At 29.6% G+C, this 18,252-nt stretch overlaps 1 protein-coding gene across 1 annotated transcript; it reads right to left on the bottom strand.

Annotated features, from left to right (window-relative positions):
- Positions 1–15,803: 15,803 nt before the first annotated feature.
- LOC110648573 (NAC domain-containing protein 90-like) lies at positions 15,804–17,284 on the bottom strand. The gene is made up of 3 exons (XM_021802855.2): positions 17,122–17,284; positions 16,533–16,819; positions 15,804–16,142 (listed from the first exon to the last, which is right to left on the bottom strand). The coding sequence occupies exons 1-3, from the start codon at positions 17,282–17,284 to the stop codon at positions 15,804–15,806; spliced, it is 789 nt and encodes a 262-aa protein (XP_021658547.2).
- Between the last annotated feature and the right edge of the window lie 968 nt (positions 17,285–18,252).

Below are 18,252 nucleotides of genomic sequence, written 5' to 3'. Positions count from 1 at the left end.
GTAGATAACAAATTTTATAGAGGTATGATTGGTTCTTTACTCTACTTGACAGCATCTAGACCAGATATTCATTTTAGTGTATGTTTATGTGCAAGATTTCAATCATGTCCAAAAGAATCTCATCTTGTAGCAGTTAAGAGAATTTTAAGTACCTCATTGGCACTCACAACATTGGCTTGTGGTATCCAAAATGTGAATCATTTGATCTTATTGGTTATAGTGATTCAGATTTTGCTGGTAGTAGATTGGACAGAAAAAGCACTTCTGGAACTTGTCAATTTCTAGGTCATGAATTAGTTTCATTGCACAAAAAGCAAACTTCATTGCACTTTCTCTGCAGGTGAATATATTGCAGCTGGAAGTTGTGTTGCACAGATTTTATGGATGAAACAATAGCTTGAAGACTTTGAAATTAAATTTGATCACATTCCTATAAGATGTGACAATACTAGTGCTATAAACCTATCAAAAAATCCTGTTCAACACTCTAGAAGCAAGCATATTGAAATTAGACATCATTTTATTAGGGATCATGTTCAAAATGGTGATATTCAAATAGAATTTGTCCCTTCTGAAAAACAGCTTGCTGATATTTTCACAAAGCCACTTAATGAGGAAATTTTCTGCAAAATAAGAAGAGAACTTGGTATGATTGATGCTTTTGATTAAGTTTTGATGCATTCTCATGTTTCTATATGAAAATGAAGTGATATATGTTGGTCTGCAGTGTTAAAAATGCATTCTGATATTTTTGGTGCAATTTGAAAAATTCTGGATCATATCAGATATGAACAGTAATCTGCAGAATTTGATCTCAGTGGCATACTAATCTGTTTGCTAATTTTCTTGTTTGCTAAATGCTTTACCACTGCTCCTACTTTTTCGTTGGCAAACTGGAAGTCAGGTCTGATTGCTCTAAAACTCTAAAATTATTTTTTCTCTCAAGTGCCTATTCTGCATGTTTAAAGCCCATATTACTTAAATACCCCTCTACTTAAAGTATTGCATCTTTATGTATTTAAGGGCAAAATGGACTTTTAACACATTAATTTACGCGGGATTCAATTTTTTTTCTGAACCATCAATCTTCTCGCCGTCTCTCCTCTGCTACACGCTACCTATTCCCTGCAAAAACCTACAGTTGTGTCTTTTCAAGTTTTAAAATTCAAAACTTCATTTCCTTCCGTCGCTCCGTCTCCCAGAACCCGAACGGCTGCATTTTTCCTTTCCACCTGCAAACCCATTTCGGTCGCACCCTTCCAAGCCATCGTCTCTCTTCATCATTCTTAAATATTTCCGAAATCTGTTGATAGTGAATCGATTAAATCGATTGTTTGCAGAAAGAAAATCCCCAAAATTTTTCGTTTCCTTTATTTCACTAAATCTGCCGAAAGAAATCATTTGCTGTTGGATATTCTTCTTTTGCCTAAGTCAATTCGCACTCTCTGTTTCAGTATATTTCAGGTATAAAATCTAAACCTTTAATGGAATCGTGTTTTACATTTTATCTATGCCTGTTTTATTTGCTTTCGCAATATGCTGATATTTTTTTTTCACCGCCGCTTAACTGCTTTTTCGCACTATTATTTTTGGGCATTAACATTTCGTAAAATGTGGTATATAATAATAAATCGACTGCCATGGATTCGTAAGAACCCAAATATCTCTAGCTGTCTGTTCAAATTTTTTTTTGCCATTGCGCTCTGTTGTGATAAATGAATGTTGATATGCTTCGATTGATTATATATATAAATATATATTGGCTGCTCACATCACTAAATTTATAATCTCAGTCCTTACTGTCCTTACGGCCTAATTTGCTTCTGAGATTGGTTATGGCGCGGGACAAAGGAAAAGGGAAAGCCAAAATCTCCACATATTCATCATCGGACTCCACTGACGCAAGTGTTCCTGCGTCTCCTCCTCCACGAAAAGATGCTCCTCTGGTAATTGGTAAACCAAAAGAAACACCCAAGAAAAGAACCAGTGAGCCAGTTCAAGAAAAGGGGACCAAAAAGAAAAAGACTTCAAAAGCTCCAGTTGTGCATATGGAAAGGGCCATTCATGAGCCAAGGTATATTCACTGGCCTGCTTTTATTGAAGTTTCTATTCCTTTGCAATCCTTGTTTGAGTATCAAAAATGGGATAAACTGTGTTCTGACACTGAAGGAGTGTATATGGATTTAGTTCAAGAATTTTATAAGAATTTGAGGGTTGATGATTCTGACAAAGATGAGTCTTTTAAGGTGAAAATGAAAGGGAAAATCTATGAAGTGACAGTAGCTATATTAGCTAAAGCCCTAGGAATCCCAAACAGTGGGAATAAAATATGTTCTCACAAAGATGTTTTTGCTGTTGGTGGATTTAACAAAAGGGATTTTGAGGGTGAAGTGTTTAAAGGGGAAGTGAAGGATAAAACTAGCATTACTCATGCTCATCAACACATCAAAATTCTTCATAGTTTTATCATTTATGTGTTGAATCCTAGAACTGGCAGTCCAAACTATCTGAGTACCCTTGATCTTTGCATAATTTGGCATATAGTGAACCAAATTGAATTTAATCTTGCCTATTTTATGCTGAAGCAAATCATGAAATGGAAACCACCTTACAAGCTACCCTATGCCCATCTTCTAAATGGTCTGTTTAGAGACTTTGGGATACCTTTGGAAATCGAGAAACTTAGGACCAATATGATCCCAATTACTAGTTTGCAAAAAGATGATGATGGCAGAAAGCTTAGATTTGAGCAAGGTGCTAGTTCCAAGGATAGTGCAAGCGGCACTATTAATGTTGAAGGTATTTTGGAGGAAGTAAACAATTTGAGAGAATTTGTTGAAATGGAACTTGGGGAGATACAGAAATTTAGAGGTTTCCAAACTGTTCTTATGAATGCTCTTGATTCTAAAGTTGATGGGACTTTGATGTTAATGTACAAGATTGTGGAAGAATTGTTTAAAATCAAAGTTCATTTGGGTATTTCAACCACTGAGGCTGGAGAAACCAGTAAGGCTGCTACTGGTTCTGTTCCTCTAGCCGAGAAAGAAAAAGAAAAGGAGGAAGAGAAAGAAAAGGAGGAAGAAGAAGAAACAGAAGAGGAAGAAGAAGAAGAAACAGAAGAAGAGGAAGAGAAAGAAACAGAAGAAGAAGAAAAGGAAGAAGAGGAAGAAGCTGAAGCAGAAAAAGATGACGATGATTCTGATGATGAGAATGGTAATGGAGGCAGCAAAGAAGGTAATGGGAAAGATATGAGTGACTCAGAGTCTGAGGCAGAACCAGAGACCCCTGCTCCTGCTGCTCCTGCAAAAGGAAAAGGAAAAACGACTCAACGAGAGCAGTAAGCAAAAAGAGGAAACTGGTAAACCCTCTGGCAAAAAGACTAAAACTGGCAAAAAGTCTGCAGCTGAGTCTGGTACTACTGTTGTCACTGAGCTCACAGCTGGGCCTATTGTTCCTTTGACACCCGGAACTGAATTGGCTGCTGCAATTCTTCAAACCTTGAGTGACAAACCTGTCAAGCCCAAAAAGCTAAAAATGGCTGCTCCAAAACCAATCAGAAGAAGCTCTAGGCTGAAAGGATAAACTGAATTCTGATTAAATTTTGTCTAACGATGCATGCATTAGTTTGCTACTTAGTTTGCTACTTTTGGTTTTTCTGAACTTTAAATTACTCTGCTATATCAGTTACTGTTTTAACTGTTTATTCACTGCACTTAAACTGAATCTTGATTTATTCACATGTGCATGCTTTCTCCCGTATTCTTTTGATGCTGACAAAAAGGGGGAGAAAAGTAATGAATGGTAATCTTGATATGTGACATAGGTTGTGATTACTTGTGGATAATATAGTTTGTGCATATTGTTGATATAATTTGTGAATGATATACAGTTTGTGATTAGTGTGCATATTGTGCATATTTAGTTAGTATCTTTAGTCACACTTGACTCCTTAAGAAAATGATTATGAATATTTCATTGAAATTATTAAGGGGGAGTTATTTGTGATTAATTGTTGATATAAGCACATACATAGGGGGAGTTATTCTCACATACACATTCATACACATACTCACACTTATTAACATTTACATGGTGATTCAATTGAGTTTTGTCATCATCAAAAAGGGGGAGATTGTTGACCCCACAAGCTCAAAGGAGCATAGATTTTGATGATACCAAAACTCAACTAGAATCAAACTAACATTGTTTTAAGTGTTGTGCTTCTCAAAGAAAAAGGACACAAGGATTTTATAATGGATTCGTGCTCCTGAAGAAAGGATGACATTCTAAGGATAACACAGGACGAATCAAAGGAGATAAAAGAAGAAAAGGTTACCTTCCAAGGCTACATTGAAAATCAGATTTGAAGGTACATCTAGTATAGAAGTTAGTTTTAATTTCTAGAATTGGTTGTGAAAAGAATTGAGGAGTAAAAGTCAATGATGCTTATTTTTAATCCCTCAAAAGATTTTCTTTTTAAAATATCATTATTGGCCTAAAAAGTGTTTGACTATGATTTGGTGTAAAGTTTTATAGTTTTGAAAGTTATGCAGAAAAGTTTTCCTGGTATGCTAACTGGTTTGCTACTTATTTTAGTATGCTAACTGGTTTGCTATTTTCTCAAGTATGCTAACTGTTTCAACTCTGCACAACATCGCAGAAAACAACAAAATAACGGCTATTTTCTTGAAATTCGTATCTGTAACGTTCAAATGAGTTCTCAGAACGGTAAAAACGTTCCAAAGCTATAAATACACCTTCCTTTGGCCATTTTGCACTTAATGAAAGTCCCTCTACTGTTCAAAATCTTTAAAGCTTTCATTCAAAGTGCTCAAAGTGATTTATTGCTCATCATTGGCTTATTTACTCAACTCTTCTTTATAGATTCTGTTGTATTGAGTGAGAGTGAGTTTTAAACACATTATTATCATTTGTGAGAGGTCATTCAAGCACCTATTGAAGCTTGGTTGTGAAAAGTGTTTGGGATAACACTTGGTAGAAGTGTGAAGCTACTTGTAAAAGCTTTGTTGAGAAGATTTGTAAAGGGCTTTGTCTCTTGCCTTGAAAAGAGAAGAATAGTGGAGTGAAGACTCAAAGTGGGATCTTTGAGAGAGTGGATGTAGGCTAGTTAAAGCCGAACCACTATAAAAATTTCTGTGTTCATTTTCTCAACCCTTGCTCTTTACATTTATGCATTTTAACTTTATGATTGATATGCTTTTGCTGATATGAAAACTGATATCATATGCTGTTGATCTTGCTGCTATCTGAGAAAAACAGTTTACTGCTAAATCTGCTGATATCTGATATAATCTGCTTGTTGTTTAATCTGCTGTCAGTTAGTATATCTGGTATTCTGCTCTGGTTGCTGTGTTAAAAAATCCTTCCAGATTACTGATATATTTACTGAATGATAATATAGTCTATTATATCAGTATACTGATTGCATATAGCTTAACCTTAAGTCAACTTGTTAATAGAGCTATATTGTTCATATTTCACATTAGTTAATTAAGTTGAAACTAGCTGCAATTTTCAAAGGTTTTGAGCAAGAACCGAAAATTGTTTTTAAAGTCCAATTCACCCCCCTCTTGGACATATTTTGGGACATCACGTATGAAGGTTCCAATTGAAGGCATAAAGACTTACTGTTTGCTCTTAGATAATGCCTATCAGCTAAACCTATTACAGACCCTCTCTGTGCCTTCAATTTCTAGGAATGTTATTTTTGTTTCAAAAGGTTCAATGTTAAGTTTGGGCATGAATGTTTCAGTTTATTTAATAATAATGATAATTCCATTATTGTTTTTGGAATTCTTACTGATGATCTATATATACTGAAACTTAATTATAATTTTGGTGAATCATTGCTTGTCACTTATAGCAATATTGGAAATAAGCATAGTAGACTGAATGATAATTATGTTTTCTTATGGCATAGGCATTTGGGTCACATATCCAAAGAAAAATTAGAGAGATTAGTAAGGAATGTGATTCTATATTGTTTATATTTTACTGATCTTAATGTGTGTGTGGATTGCATTAAGGGAAAGCAAACTAAACACAGTAAGAAATGAGCCACAAGAAGTAGTTAACTTCTTGAAATAATACACATTGATATATGTAGGCTTTTGATACTCAATCTTTTGATGGAGAAAAGTATTTTGTTACCTTTATTGATGATTTTTCACGATGTGGATATATTTAATGAAAAATCTCAATCAATAAATGCACTTGAAGTGTACATAAATGAGATTGACAGGCAATTAGATAAAAAAGTGAAAATAGTAAGGTTAGATAGAAGTGGTGAATACTATAGAAAACAAAATGAATTAGGACAATATGTCATGATCCATTTGTAAAGTTCTTAGAAAGTAGTAGCATATGTGCACAGTATACTATGCTAAGTACTCCTCAATAAAATGAGGTGGCTGAAAGGCGAAAATAGACTTTAATGGATATGGTTAGGAGTATGATGAGTAACTCTTCTTTACCTATATCTTTGTTGATGTATACATTTAAAACTGTTATATACTTATTAAATAGGGTTCCTAGTAAGTTAGTCTCGAAAACATCTTATGAATTGTGGATTGGAAGAAAACCTAGTTTAAGGCACCTACATGTTTGGGTTGTTAAGCAGAAGCAAGAATTTATAATCCACATGAAAAGATGTTAGATTCTCAAATGATAAGTGGATACTTTATTGGTTATCCATAGAAATCTAAAGAGTATAGGTTTTATGTTCCAAACCATAGTTCGAGAATTATGGAAACTGGTAATGCTAGATTCCTTGAAAAATGATGAAGTTAGTGGGAGTGTTAAGAGACAGTATGTAGATATACAGGAAATTAAAGTTGATTTTGCTGTGCCTATTAATATTCTTATATCCACGCCTACTCCATATGGTGTTCTAGTAGTTGTTGAAAGCCCTAACAATGCTGTAAAATATAATGATGAAACACACCATAAAAAAGCTAACCTATAAAGAGCTGATGAAGGTGAACCACAAGAAATGCTATTAATAAGATCTTAAAGAGAAAAGATATCAGCAATTAATGATGATTATATGGTTTACTTATAAGAGCCAGATTTTGACATTGGAATCAGTAAAGATCTAGTTTCATTTTCACAATCCATAGAAAGACAGAGTCTGTTGGTTAAAAGCCATGAAATATGAGTTAAAATTCATGGAACAAAATAAAGTATGAGATCTCCTCGAATTGGCTAAAACATCTAAACGAGTTGGGTGTAAATGGGTCTTTAAGACGAAGTGTGACTCGAATGGCAAAATCAAATGATATAAAGTAATACTTGTTACCAAGGGTTATACTCAAAAGTATAGTGTTAACTATAATGAGACTTTCTCACCAGTTTTATGGAATTAGACTCATTAAGAATTATTATGGTATTAGTGGCTCATTATGATTTAGAGTTACATCAAATAGATGTAAAAATAACCTTTTAAAATGGAGAACTTGAAGAAGAAATTTATGTGGACCAACCTAAAGTTTTCTTTGTTGAAGGAAAAAGGGCATATGGTGTGTAAATTTAAGAAATTAATATACAGACTTAAGTAATCTCTTCACTAGTGGTATATTAAGTTCAATGATACTATAAAGAATTTTGACTTAAAGAAAAATTCATTTATTGATGTATATATCCTTAGATTAGTGGGAGTTATTTTCTAAATTTTGTATGTTGATGATATATTACTTGCTGCAAATGATTTGGGCATATTATGTGAGACTAAAGATTTTATCTCAAAGAATTTTGAAATGAAAGAAATAGGAGAGGCATCCTTTGTGATTGGAATAGAAATTTTACGTGATATATTACAAGAACTATTAAGATTGTCTCAAAAAGCTCATATTAATAGAATTCTAGGGAGATTTAATATGTATAAATGTTCATTATGAATTGTTCCCATGCAAAAAGGGGGCAAATTTAGTCACAATCAATATCCAAAGAATGATATGGAATGTAAAGAAATGGAATCAATTCCTTATGCTTCAATTGTAGGCAATTTAATGTATGCTTATACCTGTACAATTCTTTAAGGGTGAGCATTCGGTTCGAACTGAACCGAACCGAATTAAATTATGAAAATCAAATTACATATTTTAGAAACCGAACCGAACCGAACATAAATTGATGAAAAATCAAATCGAATCGAACCGCTCTATTTCGGTTCGATACGGTTCGGTTCAAATCGATCGGTTTTATTTTTTATTATTTTTTAATTTAGACTTGATTTTCAAGTTATTTGGTCTAATTTTGACTTTGGTTTGAACCTAATAACCATTAATAAATGAAATTAAATAATTTATATATATATATATAATTAAATATAATTCATAAATTTCCCATAAAAATAAATCAATTCAAAAATTGATTCAGTTCGATTTGAATATATAAAATTACTATTCGGTTCAGTTCGGTTTAACCGATTTTTTTTCTTCAAAATCGAACCGAAATAGCCAAAATTTTTATAATATAAAACCAAATCGAATTGATTAAATTTAAAAACTGAACTGATTGAACCGAAATTTGCTCACCCCTACAATTCCTTATCTTGGAATTGATGAAAAGTTGCACAAAAAGCTTTTATGGTGCCTGCAAAGAATTAAATATTACTTGCCCATGTAAAGGAGATATAATCATCTGAAAGTGATTGGATACTCATATTTAGATTTAGCTAGATGTGTTGATAATGAAAGTCTATTTTGGCTATTCATTCCTATTAGCTGAATGAACAGTATTATGGAAAAGTGTCAAACATAGTTTGTCATTACTTCATCCATTATGGAAGCAGAATTTATGACATATTTTAAAGCTACATTTCATGCATTATCGATGTAGAATTTTATTTCAAGACTTGTGTTAGTTGACACCATTAGCAAGCCACTGAGAATTAATTGTGATAATTCTGCAGTAATATTTTCTCCATAAATGACAAATATTCCAAATGTATCAAACATATGAAATTAAAGTATTTGGTTGTTAACAAGGAAATTCAGAAACAAAGAATGTCTATTAAGCATAACAGTATTGATATCATGATAACAGATCCGTTAATGAAGGGTTTACAATCTAAGACATTTAAAAAACATTTTCTTATAATGAGTATTGATTGTATTAACGTATAATATATTGGCTTTGACACTCTGAGCTCATTGATGTGTTTTTGACATACATTAAAATATTTTTTATTTCTCATAATTATGTACACGTAATATTTTGAGTGAATGATAACAGGAAAAGTCTTTTCAAGACATTATTGTAGACCATGATGTGATATACATATATCTATCTATTATCAATATACATATATCTATCTATTATCAACCTACTATGGTAAGTTACTAGTGTTGTGGTATATGAAAGGGAGTATATGATTAAATAATGTACAACCGCTATAACTCACATTTAATGGTTTATTATAGCAAGGTAATTATGAAATATATTATTGAAATAATTTGTTTATTTTATGCGCGCCTAATGTTTATACTATTAAAGTTTATATCCCTTGACTATCATGCCAAGTGGGAGAATGTAAGATTTTAGCCAGTAATATTAATTACTATATGATCAAAAATCAATTCTTTTAATGTGGTTTGATATTAATTGATATTTACTTTAATTAAAACAAATCATAATTTTAATTGTATAATGATACTTAACGAACGTGAGAAATTAAATCTTAAAGATATATGCAGACTGATCCTCTCTTTACCCATAATAACACACATATTCTCTTTCATAAAGTTAAAAATATTATGATCATCTCAAAAAAAATCTTTTATTACTTAAATTTTGTGTGTAAATAAAAAAGAATTGAGAGGAAAAAATTAATTTATTAAAAATAAAAAATTTTTCTTTATTATTATCATAATTTAATTAAATTTCGTATCAGATTTACTTTTTAAATTTATGAGATTTTATTTATTTAAAATTTATTTTTAGAGTGATAATAAAATTTTATATTTATGATTGATCTATGAAAAATTATTTTATATGCGGTCTTTCATTGCTTCGAAGGCCTATTGACTTTGTAAGGTGACAATAGATTTGAGCTATCATCGTTCGATCCAGCTTGATTGCAGGCAGATGGCGCATGAGAAGTGTCCACTTCATTGTCCACGTGTTGAGTTTCATAGGTGGAAGATAAATAAAAATCACCACGTTTTTTTTTTTTTTTTTTTTTATCGATTGGTATATAGGAGAATGAAAATCGAACCGAGAACGTGACTCTAAATTCATTGTGCCCTTGCCATTAAGCCCCATTAAGCCAAAGCGAGGCGGGCATATCACCACGCTCAAATTGTTCTACGATGAGAAAGGGAGGGTAGTCTGACAGTTGTTGCCGAAATTATTAATTTTTAAGTACCATAATTTTTTTTGTTTGTTCTCCGTTGCTTGGTCCACTCTCAAGCCTCAAGTCAGCATGACGTAGTATTCAGGTCAGACCTTGTAATGCAAGTATGCAATTCAAAATATAAGAAGAGTTTTTTCTTTTCCTTTTGGCAAATTGGCATGAGATCCATGAAAAGTAATGAAGAAATTCTTTTTTTTTTTTTTTCTCACTAACGTTCTTTTGGGTTGTTTTTTTTTAATTATAAAAACTTTATAACACGTCAAGTATGAAAAACATAGTCTCCTAAAATTTAAAATCTGAAACTATTGATTAATGTTTTTAATTGAACACAATTTTATAAACAGAGATATCATTAAATTCAAAATAATATTTAATAAAATAAATTATTAAATAATTTATTGATGATTTCTATTACGCTTTTAAATAGAAATAATATTTAATCATTATAACGGTATAGAAAGTCAAACCAAAGTAAGATAAAGCTATCTCAACAGATTAACCACTAAGCTATATTATAATAAAACATATATATATATATATATATATATATATATATATTTTAAAGTAAAATTAATAATTAGACTTGTATATTATCATTATTTATCATTTATTTTTTTAAAATATATTATTTAATTTTTATAATTTAATTTCATTTATATAATAGTTTATCCATCTAATTTGTTTTATATTTTATTGTTAAAACTATGTAAAAAAATTATTATTATTAAAGTTAAAAAAGCAAATATATATATATATATATATATATAACGATGGACTACATCCAAGAAGGTATTAAAAAGATGAAATTAAGGCCAACTTTTGTCACGGATTACGATTATGGCTGACGAAATGGTATCATAGGCATATGGTCATGTAGGATTTTTACCAAACCACCCATTTATAAATATAATATAATTGCGGCGATTAATTCCATTGTTTTACCCCCCTTAATTATTTTCCACACTGCACCCCTAGGATGGAAATGGATTAAGGTATCCTTCCAAATCACCCTATTCAATTTAAATTTAAATTATTATTTTTAATATTTAAATTCATCTCAAATTTATTTAAAATTTATCTTAAATTACTCAAAATTCATCTCAAATCGTATTATTATTCGAATAACATCTAAACTTTTATATATATATATTGAAGCTCGAAACAATATCTCACTATTTTTAAAATTTAATACGACTGAGTTCATTAATTTCAATTCAAAGTTTAAAAGATTTGAACTAAATTGTAAAATCCTCTTAATTCAAATTTTGATTTCAATTTCATTTATTTAAATTTTATTTTGATTAAATTAATATTGAAATTTTAAAATTTTTATTTTTAAGAAAATTGATTTTAATTTGAATTTTAACTAATAAAACTAATCGATTTTAATTCAATTTAAAATTAATTTTAAGTAATTTCAATCTTATTTTAATTTTAAATTCAATTGATGTAGTTTCAGTTGAATTTTTATTTGGAATTGGACTGTAAACGGGTCTAATTGTAGCTCTTAACAGGTTTCTGATGTGTCCAAAAATAATTAAGAGGAAAACGAATATCCTACTAAATTATAAGTGTGCCCATTGACTCCTTTGGTGGAGGGGGCTGCGATAATTTTCTATTAGATTTAACCTTGTTTAGTTTAAAATATTCTACATTTTGAAAATTATATTTTCTAAAAAATACATTTACAGGAAACTTACTTCCTATGAAGTATAATATAAGGTTTTATTTAATAGAGCATAAATAAAATATAATGTAATGTAATTGTCATCACATTTCTCTATTGATTATAAAATAAAAATATAAGTAATGTAATATACTGATAATTTTTATTTTAATTTTTGATTTATTTATAATGTTAATAATGAGTGGTAACGGTTGTTGTAATTAATAGTCGAGTGGTAGTAGTGGCTAAGTGGTGGTGGTAGCGGTAACAATGATAATTATATAATGATGACGGTGGTAAGGTGAGATAGTAATGGTGGTAGTAATCAGGTGGTGGTAAAGATGACAATAATTAAGTGAGGATAATGGTAGTCAAGTGATGGTAATAACGATGATGATAATAAGAATGGTGATAATGGTGATGATTGTGGTAGTGGTAGTAGTAATGGTAGTAGTGATGACAGAACAGAAGTAGTGGTGATAGAAGTAGTGATGGCCAAGTAGTAGTAGTGATGGTAATAGTATTGATAATAAATAAAAAAATTAAAAGAAGTAATTATGATTAACTTCATTTTTGTATGTAATGACCATTATGTTATTTTAAATATAATTAATTATGTTACGTAATTGTCATTTCATTAAATTAATTTTTTTCATATTAACAAATAATGTAATCAAATATGCAATGTAATCGTAATTACATTATAATTTTAATTATGCCATATCAAAAAGCATGGCCTAAATGTATTTAATATACAAATTAATTTTTCAAAACATAGTTTGCTATGAAAGTTTTACTTCTCTAGTCTAATTATCGCCAACCAAACAAAACTTTAGTGATTCCACTACAGTTCACTTGATCAGAAGTAATTTATAATTAATTCAATTTATAATTAATTTGTATCTTAATAATTTATAAAGAGATATTCACAATGTAGAGCAAACAATATTGTTTAAAATTTAATAAGATATTCAAATTAAATATTTTTTATTAATTATTACACTAATTATTAATAAGAAAAAATTTAAAATTTATATATTCACAATGTAGCGCAAACAATCTTGTTTTTCAATAATTATACACGATATTAAAATAAAGAAAAAAAAAAGAGAAATCATTAAGCGTGAAGTTGATACCCAATCGAAATTTATCAAGTCAAGATTTTGAATGCTGGAGTTGTCCTTGTTACAAGAGTTTTACTTTAATATCATTCTTAATCCGAATATGAGAAATCACATACTTAAAATTAAAATGAAAAAAATAACTACAGCATATTATTTTATAGATTTATAAAACAAAATATTCTTAATTTCAATTTAAACTTTCAGTTAATATAAGTATGATTTGGTAGCAGGAGCCACAAATCACAGCGACAACTGAGAACTATAACAGTCAATGAGCAAAAATTGAGGACATCCCACCAGAACAATACTCTGCCCCAACAGAGAACCATCTTGGCCACAAGTGAAGCCCTTTATCTTATTTGCTAAATTGACAAGTACTCCAACACAAATAATTTCTCATTTCTTGGTGAACTCAAGTATCTGCTCAGTGCTCAGTGCTCAGTGCTTACCCTTCTGGTATTAGCTTGGTTCAGGGAGAGATAGCTGTACGCATCATTAGCAACTTGTGTATTCTAGAATGACACAATCATTAGGCTTTTGCCAAAAACAAATTATCTGATACAAGTCTAATATAAAATTCATAATTGGATTCCACCCCACATACATAATATTTTTTTTAATACATATATGTTGTCAGTGCTCATCTTCCAATCAAGCTTTTTCCCACTAGTTAAATATATATATATATATATATATATATCTCAGAAGTCCACCAGAGAGGTCTCTGATAGATTGCATCGTTCAACATGACCAGCATTTCTCAATAATTTATTCTAACAAATAGAAAATTGCTATCATGTGAAATTTTTAAAGAAAAATTATTTTTTTCCAAATGTTTATTGTATTCATTCTAGTCTTCAGTGACATAGTAAAGGAAAACGGCAGCTTCACATTAAAAAAATGAAGTCATTAGTTGTGATTAAATTCTGAAATGATATATATGTGATATTGAGGGATGGATTTATAAGAGCTTCTGGTAAGCTGAAGATTCTAAGAAATTTACTTACCCACTTAGGAAGGGGAATTGAAGGAAGAAGAAGGAGCTTGTGACTTACCAGGCCGCATGCTGCTTTTCTCTTATTGGCTTATTACCAAAGAGGAATTTTCTTCAAATAGATATACAATTTTAACTTTCAAAAGATTAATTCTAAAATATGTACTTTGGTGCAGATCATACCCTTAAATTTAATCCGTTCAATATCCAAGACACAATCATTATAGCCTTTTAATTTGCATATTATTATCATTAATTTCTTCTATAATTGGGTTTTACCGTTTTAGCTTTCATCATTTGTATTTTCTTGTGTGGCATATGAATAAGTTAAAGTTCATTAGTTTGATTTTAATTTTATATATATATTTTTAAATTCAATAGCATTTTATGATTTTTTTTATGAATTAAAATACTTGTATTTCTAGTTAGATCAGTTTTTATTGCTTTTTGTGTAAAAAAAAAAAAGAAAAGAAAAGAATGAATTTTAATTCAGTGATTTCTTTAAGTGTTGTTTGATATTGCATTTAAAAGGTTAAAATTTTTTTTTTTAATAAGAAATCTATTTTAAATGTTATGAAAAAAATAATTTAAGAAAATAATTTTATTATTTTAATATTTTTATAATTAAAATTTATTAAATTTAATTTAAAATTTTTTTAATATTTTTTAATTAATATATTTAAAAAAGTAATTTTTTAAATGGAAATACCAATAGCAACGTGAAACTGTGAGTTCTCAGGCCATAGTTAACTGCTTATATGGGAACATGTATTTGCATAGACCTGGGCTCCACGGATGTGAACTTGACCACTGTATATAGCGATGGTAAATGAGTAAGGTTGGTATATATTAGATTTGGATCAAATCATCAGCTAGATTTATGCTATCTATATTAGATTGCTATATATAAGAGATTTTAAATTAAATTTGAGTATATTTTATATTGTGGATTATTTTGAATAAAAATATTATTTAAAAAAATAATTTTAGTTATTTAATTTTAAAACAAATTTAAATTGATAAAATTAAATCTAAATAAATCTTATTTAAATCGAATCATTAGATTAACTCTTAATTTTATAAACCATTTAATTAAATATAAATTTAAAACAATTACGAATCCTTTCGAGTTTTATATATATATCCAATTCAAATTTCTTCTTAATTGATTGGATTTAAATTGGGATCCAAACTCTTAATCTCATAATTTTAAAAGATAAATTTCTATATTATTAAATCAAAATTCATTAATAAAATTTCTTATTTACATTGACATTAATTATCAAATTCAAATTCATGAGGTTGTTGTGCAATTTATTTTTATTTCTTGTTCGTTATTTTTTTATAAGTAAAATAATTTTATTGATGATAATAAAAATTAGAAAAAACTTAGTATGAGATATCAGTACATCCAATCAAAGAACGGCAATTCTTGCTTGCCAATTAATTGATAACTTAAACCAATGGAGACTCAATGTAAAACTATTTCATGAGATGAATATCAGAGACAATCTATTACTAAGTGAAATACATGCAGAGACACAGTATTACATCATGTATAGTAGACATGGAAAATTAATTAGGATATTATTCAAGGTGAAGATCTCAGCAAAATCAACTTAATTTCTCATTACATATGCACAACTATTTCAGGAGATGCACATCCTCTCCATCATAATAGCACTGATATAAATGATCCCAATCCCAAAGTGGCTCGTTAGATATAGCCATTGCCAAGTTACTGTGATCACCAGCAGGTTGAGAAAGATAGCCATCATTGTCTCTTGAGAACGATGAACTCTTAGGTGAACTTCTTATATCCACCGTTGGAGGGCTTTCCTGGATTGCTATTGCGTTTGCCTCTTCGCTGTGAACTTGTCGAGCCCCTGACTCGTCTCTCTCCGCAGATGGCCTTCTACCAAATGCCCGCAGGCGTTTTGCTGATTTCTTGTATATACGACAAAGACTGAATTCCTTCCTTAACTGCAAAATTTATCATCATTTTTTTATTATTTAATTTGCATGTGCAAAATCTTTGTAGATTCACAGCTTGCTTAAGAAATACAATGCATTACAAGAATCAGGTAAACAATTTAGATTCAACCAAGCATTATTAATTTCGATATCAAATGAGAATTTTAATTTTATTTATTTAAAATAATAGTGTGTATGTTTTATTTAATACTTCGAAAATTTTTGAACAGAATGGTGCCATCAAGATTCAAATTCTTAACATCCTGCACTAAAAAGAATTCATTATCATATATTTTACAAATAAAATCTGAATAAATCATTTTCATGCCTTTATATATATATATACATAGAGAGAGAGAGAGAGAGAGAGAGAGAGAGGTTATATAGAGTTAGCAATACCCTTGGATGTGCACCATTTGACGAACAGAATACTTCTCCTTCAATGGCTTTGTATTCATTCATTTTCCACTGGGTCTTTCTTCCATTGGGAACCCTTCCCTTATAAAAAGACATTGTTCTTATGCCACCAATGCAACTGTTGTTGGAAGAGTAAACATAATCAGCAGAACCTGTTGATTTCCAGTATCCATGAGGAGTGAGCCGCTTTGTTTTCCCTCCATTTGCTTCTCTTTCTTGTCTCGGAACGAAGAAAAACCATTGTTCAGTGTCTGTCTTGCACAATTCTCCTGATAATTCTAAAGCCAAGCAAAGACAAAAGTAATTGAGCAAGAAAGAGAGAACCATTTTTTCGTGTGTGCACATAACGTTGCATGGGTTTTGATTACTAATTAAAGGCATATAATTTTTTTTTCTTTTTTGAATATAATAAAAATTTCAGATCACATCACTAGAGAACTAAGAGATCTTGAAATAACCCTAAAATAAGTTATTAACAAAGCATCATGGAAGAACCAAAAAGATCAAAAAGAAAAAAAGAAGTGATCATGATGAGAAAGAGAAGAGGAAACTGAAGAAAAAGAAATTTTACGTGGGAGATCCCATGGATTGAAGTCATATATATCAAGAACAGGTATAACACGATCAATAGCCTGGATCAGATCATCTCTCTTCCCTTGTAGCTTGTTATGCAGATAAAAGGAGATCAACTCTTCTTCTGTAGGGTAAAATCGAAATCCAATTGCCAGCTCCATAACTTCTTTATTGACAAGGACTTGGATTATCCCCTACAAGTTCAACTTTCTCTATCTAATCTATTTTCTTTTTTCTGAATTGTCTCTGTCTGATCTCATGCGTATGAAAATATTGTTGATCATTCTATTATATAGAAGAAGAAAGTGAGAGGTAAGGAAGGCAAGAAGAAAGAGAGAGCACGAAGTGAGAACTAAGGCGAAGCACAAGTCGAAAATTTGGACGGCTAATGCCTAAATATTTTTTTATTATCATTACTAATATATTATTATCTTTTGATACATCAAAGAAAATCTTGCTTTTGCATATCTTTGAATAACCCAATGATTTTTTTTCGCATTAAAAAATAGAGGTGGCAATTAGATCAAACTAAATTTGGATTTGAATTATTTTAGATTACGTGTTATTATTTTAGAGTTTGGTTTTTTTGGGACATTTGATTATTTTATTTCAAATTAATGTTAAATTTTAGATATCATACCTTGTTTTTAAGTTTATTTTTTTTTAATATTTTATTTATTTAATTTTTCATTTAAATGATAAGATAGTTTTAAAGTGAGTTATATAAGTCATATTAAAACTCTATTTGTTTCGAAAAGATAACTTGTATATGAAAAATATTTTAAAAAAAATATAGTTTTATAAAAATATTTTTAATTTTTTGGTTGCAATGTTAAACTTTATCTTATGTGTATAAAAAGTATTTTCATATTTTAATAAGACTATCAAAATTTTAAAAATAAAAAAATATTTTCTCTTTTAAAAATAAAAAATTATTTTCTTAAAAAATAACTTAATTTTCTTTTTATTAAAAAAATATTTTTTATTAACTTTTTTTTCATTAATACTAAAAAATATGAACATAAAATAAATAGTGTCTAAATATGCCTTCAGATTACTCAGATTTCCTCCACCTTTCCGTATATAAGTTATACGACTGTATTACAATTTTTAGACATCTATAATTAAA

The sequence above is a fragment of the Hevea brasiliensis genome, chromosome 3 (assembly GCF_030052815.1).
Source record: "Hevea brasiliensis isolate MT/VB/25A 57/8 chromosome 3, ASM3005281v1, whole genome shotgun sequence".
In the NCBI taxonomy this organism is placed as follows: domain Eukaryota; kingdom Viridiplantae; phylum Streptophyta; class Magnoliopsida; order Malpighiales; family Euphorbiaceae; genus Hevea; species Hevea brasiliensis.
Note: the sequence above shows the minus strand (reverse complement) of the source record. Positions and strands in the feature narration are given on the sequence as shown.